The sequence below is a fragment of the Empidonax traillii genome, unplaced genomic scaffold, assembly GCF_003031625.1.
Source record: "Empidonax traillii isolate 1590-97213 ecotype Southwest subspecies unplaced genomic scaffold, ASM303162v1 scaffold272:size679582, whole genome shotgun sequence".
NCBI lineage: Eukaryota > Metazoa > Chordata > Aves > Passeriformes > Tyrannidae > Empidonax > Empidonax traillii.
The window spans coordinates 641,337-649,280 of NW_020955465.1; the positions used below are offsets into that span (position 1 = coordinate 641,337).

Below are 7,944 nucleotides of genomic sequence, written 5' to 3' on the forward strand. Positions count from 1 at the left end.
CCCTGGACAGCCTGGGGCAGGGGACACACAGCCCCCAGCACCACACTGTGCATTGTTCTGTGAGAGAAGGGGCTGAACGGAGAGAAGGGAACACTGGCCATGGAGGAGGTTCCCAAGGACAGTTTCTGTCAAGCTCCACGGTGCCAAAATGTCACAGTCTGTGCCGTTTACCTTCTAGTCTTTTACTCTGCCAAACGACCTCCAAGGAAGCCTTGTCCTGTGCCAACAGAAACCAGTGTCCTGGGCATGGTCTGTACTGGGCTCTTGTGCTGGGGATACGAGTGTTCTGGGAGTGGAATCGAGGAATCTGGAAGTGCAGGGGTGACGCTCTGCCCCACACACCAAATGTTTGCTACTTGGCCTTTGCAAATCCAAACTGATCAATGATGTGCCTTTTGGACCGTCCTTATCTCAGCCTTGTCTGTGACACCGGTCCCACGACAGATTTGTGCCTATGCAAAGCGGGGTGGCTGCAGGGTCCTAGGGACACTGACGCCCGTGGGGAGAGGTGTCCTGTCCCCACGAGACAGCCAGCTGTCACACAGAGCCCTGCTGAGGGACGCCCGCCGAGGGGAAGCCGGCCCAGAATGGGTGCTCTTGCCTACAGCAATAGGATGTGGAGATGGGTTTTCCCAAGGGGGAAAAAACATCTGAGGGTGCTCCAAGAAGGGGTCGGGCCCCAAGCAGCTATGGAGGGGGCAGGAGATGAGCTGTGAGAGCGGGTGCCGTGCTGGCTGCATGCCAGCTCTGAGCTTACCGCTCCCTCCAGAGCCCTCATCAAAGTGCCCATGTGTTTCTCCATGTGGGGGCTTGCTCCTGCCTCCTGGCTGGACAAAAAGTCACTGGGCCCGAGCTTGTGCCCACCCCTGACAGCAAGCAGCCCCTCCATCACCCACCCTTCCCGGGTAGGTCCCCTTCCAGCAGCACGGGACTCTGCTGTGATCACTTGCTATTGTGCCTTTTGCTGACCAGGTGGTTCAATTCCAAAGGTCTAAGGATGGTGAAAATGATAATCCAGGATTTTTTCTGACCTTCATCTCCCGCCATGTTTCTTCCCTAACACCTTCCTGAGCGGGTGTTCCAGGTTCTCCCAGCAGTGCTGGGGTGTCTGAGCACACGGTTCCCATTGGGGTTTGCCTCCCAAAGGCACATCATGTGAGGGATTTATTGGAATATTTTGTGGACAGGAATTGGAAGCTGGTGCAGTCCCTGGTTCGCACCAGGGTCCGTTAGGATTCAAGGTGTACTTATTTTTTTTCCCCCCTTTTTTTTGAGTTTGCTGCTATGGGTTGGTGTGTTCAGCCAGGTATCAGACAGGCAATTAAAGGTTTGTCACTTGTCATTTTCTAAGGGGTTTCCGGTGTGGAAAGTCCTTCAGTATTTGTATATTGAATGGCTATTTTCTCCAGGCATAATCTGGTTAAGCATCCTTGTTGTTTTCCATTGGACTGGAAGAGGTGGCTGATTCAGCCATCTTCCCAAGAAACTGAGTCTATTTTTATATATATATTTTGTACCAAAAAAATACCTGGAGTACATGGAGAGATGGAGATAGTTTAGGGGTTTGGTTTGTGTTGAGTTTCTGCGCTGGTGTGTGCCTGGGTGTGAAGGGCTTCAGAGCAAGGAGAAGGGGGTTACTGGCAGAAATTGAGGGATGGGTGAAAACAAACAATTGTTCTTGTAACTTGTGCCAGTCACTGCTCTGATTTGTACGTTTTAATTAAAGAGAGAGCCAAATCGGTCCTGTATGACACTTATAATTGCTTTAAACTGCAGCTGTTTGTTTGCTTTTATTTTCCAAGAACAAAAGTCGGAGATGTTATTGCCCTGGGAAAGCATGAGGGCTGTGGGAGCAGGACCAGCACCCGGCCCTGCTCCCTCCACAGCCTCACGGCCCCTCCTGGCCCCTCGCTTGCGTTCTCTGTGCTGTTTTCCAGTGTTCCTGGACGCTAACGCTAGTGTAGCCCCCCAGCTCTAGGCTGCTTTTAATTTATTTGCAGGAAAACACTAGGAGACGGTTACGTCGGGTGGGGACTTTTGTATAACTTTTCCACTGTTCTTTTTTAGCATATCAATAAATATTTTCTTAAACTTTTCAGCTTCGTGTGGTCACTGCTCCGGGAGTGCCCCAGCCCCCCTCCCCGGGCATCGCCTGGGGCCACCCCTTTCCCGGGACACCGCGCTCTCGGCCCGGACAGCCGCGGGGCCCCGGGATAGGGGTGTGCGAGGCAGGGGGGAACCGGAGCGGGGGAACCCCCCTTACTTCCCTCCGGGGGTCCGGGCAGGACGAGGCCCCTCCTGGCCCCGGGCTCCCCCGCTGGAGCTGGGTCTGCACCGCAGGGTCTTCACCGCTCAGGTGTTTCTCGCCGTTCCTCCGGGACCGGGACCCGCCGGGGTTGGCGGGGCGCGCCCGGCCGGCCTGGCCTACGGAGGGCGCTGCGCGGCCGCGGAAGGGCGCGGGTGGCTGCCCTGGGGCTCCGCCGTCGGGGTTGCTGTCGGGCGGGAGCTGAGCCCCGGCAGCCGAACGCCCCCCGTCCCGTCCCAACCCCCGCCCCCAAGCCCACCCCGCGGGGCCCCGCGGCCCGTGTGAACGGGCCCCCCCGCCGGGCCGGGGGAGAAAGGCGCCATTGTGCGGCCCTTCCTCCCGCTCCTCCGCGGCGCTGGCAGCTCCCGCGGCGCGGGGTCCGCGCCCCACCCGCCCGAGCAGAAAAAGGAGGTTAATGAGGACACGGCTTAAAAACCCACCAAACCCCCCACCCCCCGGCTGCGCGGCCGGGGCGGGTTTGCACACAAAGGCCGAGCTCTCCGGGCAGGGGCCGCCGCTCCGCGGCTCGCCCCGTCGGAAGGGCAGAGCGCCGCGGCCCGGGGCAGCGCCGGGCCCGGTCCCGTACCGGAGCGGCGTCGGAGCGGCTGCCCCGGTGCTGTTCCTCGGACAGGAGTCACTCACGGCTCCCGCCACCGCCTCATCCGGACAGCGCAGGACCTCTGGGGGGGGACCCGGCCCGGTGTCACCTGCGTTCGGGGGCGCCCCCGACTCCCCCGCCCCTTCGGTCCCAGCCCCAGGCCCTTACAACCACGATTTCCTGTATGGAGGGGGATGCAGGGCCACCCGTCCCATCGGGGCCGCAGCACACACCACACGATGTTCCCGGGCTCCCCCCCGGCCACACAGACCCCCTCACCCCGGGACCACAAAGGGAAGCCAGACACATTTCTATTTACAAAGTATATATTTAAACCGACATAAAAAGCAGGTCTCATATGGACATTCACGGCTGGCAGAAGACACGTAGTTAAGCTTCACTTCTGAGACTGAGATTTAGCCAAATCGTTTTTGTACAAGTCTTAGATTTAAATAATTCACACACGCACACCCCTGCACGCACACACACGCGGGATACACGTCGCTATGTACAGACACACAGATACACCCACAGGTACGGTTTGCTCCAGCTGTGTCGGGACACACACGGACACGGGGCAGGAGCAGCTCCAGGCTCTGCAAAAGGAAGGATCCTCCGGCTTTGGGGGCAGCGGGAGGACAGGTAGCTCAATCCCCTCATCATCCTCCAACACCACCCACGCCCCATGTCGGCACTGGCAGCACCTTGCCTCTTCGTACAAACCGAGTTAAAAATCTCAATTTTACAAAATATGCCTTAAAAAAGAAAAAAAAAAAAAAAGAAAGAAAGAAAGAAAGAAAAAGCAAACTGAATTCTCAGACCCTAGGGCTCCCTTTGTACAGCCAACCCAGCATCCTCCTGTCAGGCACCTCATGGGTCCCGAAAGGATGAGGAAGGCAACCGGACAAGGTGGAGCTGCCGATGCGCCCCAGAGTGAAGGGGTGGCCCTTGCCCAGCCCCTTCCCCACTCTCAGGCTCCCTGGTGGTCACTCCCTGTGAGCTCCCTGAGCCAGGGGCCTCTGGGAGCCCAGGGACAAGGGGAACCTGGCCCAGTTCAGCCCTCGGGCGCTGCCAGGTTTGTGCTTCCCATCTGACCGATGCCCAGAGCAAGGTGTCGGGACAGGGCCGCCTGCTCCACCTCAGCCAAACCACACCCCGGGCAGGGTCCCACTCTCCCCTCTGTGCCACGCTGTGGCCGAGCTGGGGGAGCAACAGAGCGGGGGCTGCACCCCCACCAGCAGGGAAACTGCTGCACCTCGTCCAGGGCCATGAGACCCTTCCTGCCCCAGCTGGGGGAGAATCCCAGTTCCGGGAGGAATCCCACAGGCAAATCCAGCAAAAAATCCATCCAAGCTGGCGGGGCTGCTCCACACGGGAATATTTTGCCTCTTGGCTATTGTTTAACCAGCATAAGGAAAGGGAATATTTATTGTCTCTGAATGCATAAAGGTGGCTCTGGGATTTGTCAGGGATGTGGGTATTTCAAAACACTTTATCGGGAGTCTTGCAACAGTCTGAAGTAAACTGTGATTGGGAATAAAAATAATAATAATAATAATAATAATCACTTTCTATAGCAGAATAAAGTAACTAAATATGGGCAGTGAGATGCTCCCTCCCCAACCTCTCTGGCATTTCAGGAATGTAAACAGAGGGGGGTTTTGATGGGGGCTTTTTTGTTTTGAGTGGGTGGGGGAACAGAATCAAGTGACCAGACAAAATGAAAACAGATTCTCAGCTCAGTCCCATCTCCCACAACTGCTACGACAACTCTATTAAAGTGCATTTCAGTATCACCCCTCAGGAACCTTACACACACAGACCTCCTCTCCTCCGCAAGAAAAGGGAATTCAAGTTAATACTCCAATACTTTTAGCCTTTTTATGGATTTCTGCTTTTCCCCGCCCCGACTTTGTAGCAACATTACTTTTTTTGTTAGACTGGAAACGCCCCATCCCCAACAACACTGTGAATTCAAGTGCTCACGTCAACTGTCAAGGGCAACAGTTCTGGACACAGCACACTTGATTGTACAAGCAACACCTTAAATCACGATCAAGAAATCCGGGCACTTGGCCCTCCGAGGGAGCAACACGTCCCCCTCCACCATCCATAGCATCATATGAAAAATAATAGTTAAAAAAACCCAGCACATACTTAGCTATGAACACCGTTATGTACACCGGCTCCTGTGGCAGATGCGTGAACTCGTTAGTTCTCAGTTTTATTGTCCTTTCAAGGAGCAACTGAGCAGTCACTGTTGTCTCCATTTAAATAAAACAACTCAGAGTTGAAATATATATATATAGATATATATAAGCATTTTTTCTTAAATAACATATTTACATCTAATAGAAAATATAACTCTAGAGATAATCTTTCCAACGAAATGTAAGACGTGACAAAAAAAAAAACTCAAACAAAAACAAAAGAATGAGTTAATGAATTTAGGACAGTTTCTAAATTCTCTCCAGGACCAAAAACAAAAGAAAAAAAAAAAAGAAAAAAATTTTAAAGGAAAAAAAAACGAATAAAAAAAAAAAAGAGAGGCCCACCAAGCTCTAACCAAGCTTTTGTCTGGATCTGACTGAAGAAAACCCCAGCACCACCTCCACCAAACTCATCGCTTCTCCTTAAAGAATCCTTGGTCCGTGCTGCTCTCCTTGATGGTGACGGTCAAAAAGTTAGAGGTCACATCAGTTACCACCACCTTCTCCAGGTTGTTGAGAGAGGGGCTCCAGGACTCCTCCTCGGGGTCCCCCAGGATCCTGGAGACGGGGATCCTGGCGATGAGGGAGGGTCGCCCCGCCGGGCCCCCCACGCTGTCGCGGTACAGGCTGCCCACGCTGCCCGGGCTCACCGCGCTGTGCAGGAGCTTGGGCCCGCCGGGGTCCAGCCCCCCCTGCCCCTTGGGGTCCAGAAAGTCCGCGCGGTGCTTGGCCAGGCGCGGGGGGAAGGTCTCGGCGCCCGCCTCGGCGCGGTTGGGGCCGGGCAGGGCGCTGGGCAGGTCGGGCTCCTGCCGCCGGGCCAGCTGGATCACGCTGTGTCCCGAGCCAAACTTGGCCGCCCCCGTCGCCGCCTCCTCCATCTTCCTGGCCTTCAGGTAGTCCCCCACCTTGTCCCCCGGGTCCCCCAGTTTCCTCTTGGAGGCATCCAGAGTCTCTGCCAGGTCCTTGTAAAGCTCCTTCCTGGGCTTCGGGCCTCTCTTTTTGGGGGTCTCCCCAGGTTTCTCCTCCACGCGGATCACCCGGTCCCGGATGCTGTCTCCCTTGGGGGTGCTGGTGCTGGAGCTGCCCTGGGGGGCCAAGGCTATGTTTCTCAGTCCTTCCCTAGCCCGGGACGTGGAGCCCAGCTCCTGGGGGGACCTGCCGGGATATGGCACCCGGATCCCCCTGGAAGAGTCACTGCGGAATTCATAGGTTTTGGCTTTGGCTTTTGCCTGGGCCTGCAAAGAAGATAAATCACCCGGTGACTTTATTATCCTGCCATCCGGCTGCGTAATTACAACTTACAAGAGGCCACCTTTGAGGGGAGCATCCTCCAAAGGGGCCCGAGAGAGCCCCCCGCTCCGGCACGCAGCCCTGGCGTGTGGGCTCCAGCCTCCTTACCTTTAGCAGGAAGGTTTTGGGCTTGGGGCCGCGCTTTTTGGGCCCGTAAAGCTCCATTTCTCGCTCCCTAGAGGTGTTAAAAGAACCAAAGCTTCAATTCAGCATAGCTACAAGACAGCAACATATTTACAAGCACAACTGCTACAGCTCGTAAAGGCCTTGTACCTCTCCTCGAAGGCTGCAAGCAGCCGGGCATCCAGGATGTTTTCCTCGGGTTCCCAAGTGCTGTACCTGGGGGGACATGGAGAGAGGGAAGAGCATGAGGAGAGCCATGAAGGGACAAGATAAATAAAAAAACAGGGGCATAAAAGGAGGGACCCAGTTGGCATTCTGGCACAAAGGGGGAGGGGGGTGCAGCCAGCATCCCCCCGGACCCTGCTGCAGGCCCCACCGCCCCACGGCGACTTACTTCTGCGACCAGCCCTTCCATTTGACCAGATATTCCATGCGGCCCTGCGGATGGGAAGCGAGGAAAATAAATACATGTGGAGCGAAGACCGCGATAAAACCGCCCCGCAACAAAGGTCCCCCCGCAACGCCCCACGCAGGGAGCGGAACACGGGGGGGAGGGGGCCGCCGGGAGGGGGGGGGGATGCAACAATGAAAAATAAGGCAGATTTAACACAGCACACACACACACCCCCCCACCAGGGCGCGGGTTTAACACAAACCCCTCCACGCGCGGGGCGCGGAGGGCGGGAGCGGCGGAGCGGAGCCCGCCCCGCGGCGGAGGGAGACAGAGCCGCCCGCAGCGGGCCGGGACCGGGGCGCGGGGGGGGGGGACCGGGGGCGCGGCGCGGGGGGGGGCGCGGGGGGGCACCTACTTTGCGGATGCGGCGCTTGAGCAGGGCCTCGGCCGCGAAGACGCGCTCCCCGACGGCCGAGAGCTCCATGTTTACGCGGCCGCTCGCAGCGCAGGGGCGGCCCCGGCGCAGCCCAGACCATAATACTCCGCCCGCTGACGTCACCGAGGCCCCCCCGCGCCCGCCGCCGCCGGAGCCGGGTGGAATATTCCGCCCGCGCCGCATTGGCCCCGCCGCGCCCCGCCCGCCGACGTGCGGAGCGTCCCGATGGCCGCGGGGAGGGGCCCGCGGGGGACACGCCCCGGGACACGCCCCGGGACACGCCCCGCTCGGGGGGGCGGCCCCGGGGGAGCGGGAAGGGACGCGGAGCACAAAGGGGGATCGCGGCAGCGGGACGGGGCGGGAGGGGTTCCCGCAGCCCCGGGGACGGGGCGGAATGTGGGACCCGCAGAGTTTGGTCCATCTCCCGCGTTACCTGTCAGTAAACTGGTGGGAACGCGGGTGGCACTGCGAGGCTGCGAGCCGGTAGCGGGCCCCCATGGGCCCCCCTCAACGACTCTGCCTTTCATCCCGCCTCACTGCGTCCCGCACGAGAACCATCACCTTCTCCCCGAGGCGGCCACTGAAGAA

At 58.0% G+C, this 7,944-nt stretch overlaps 1 protein-coding gene across 2 annotated transcripts; it reads right to left on the reverse strand.

The window, feature by feature from the left end:
• Nucleotides 1–3,211: 3,211 nt before the first annotated feature.
• Nucleotides 3,212–7,453, reverse strand: CBX8 (chromobox 8). 2 transcript variants are annotated; one of them, XM_027889838.1, is made up of 5 exons: nt 7,336–7,453; nt 6,921–6,964; nt 6,677–6,742; nt 6,512–6,578; nt 3,212–6,348 (listed from the first exon to the last, which is right to left on the reverse strand). In XM_027889838.1, the coding sequence occupies exons 1-5, from the start codon at nt 7,402–7,404 to the stop codon at nt 5,524–5,526; spliced, it is 1,071 nt and encodes a 356-aa protein (XP_027745639.1). In that variant the 5' UTR covers nt 7,405–7,453; the 3' UTR covers nt 3,212–5,523. The 2 variants fall into 2 exon arrangements, with proteins under 2 accessions (XP_027745639.1, XP_027745638.1); XM_027889837.1 differs by having other exon boundaries at nt 6,512–6,602.
• Between the last annotated feature and the right edge of the window lie 491 nt (nt 7,454–7,944).

Bases quoted from the DNA above. Each gene is read 5' to 3' on its own strand.
- CBX8 (XM_027889837.1), bottom strand. From the start codon at position 7,404: ATGGAGCTCTCGGCCGTCGGGGAGCGCGTCTTCGCGGCCGAGGCCCTG. The intron at 6,965-7,335 runs GTAGGTGCCCCC...TCCCATCCGCAG, and splicing joins TCAAGCGCCGCATCCGCAAA to GGCCGCATGGAATATCTGGT. The intron at 6,603-6,676 runs GTACAAGGCCTT...GCTGAATTGAAG, and splicing joins CTTGCAGCCTTCGAGGAGAG to CTTTGGTTCTTTTAACACCT.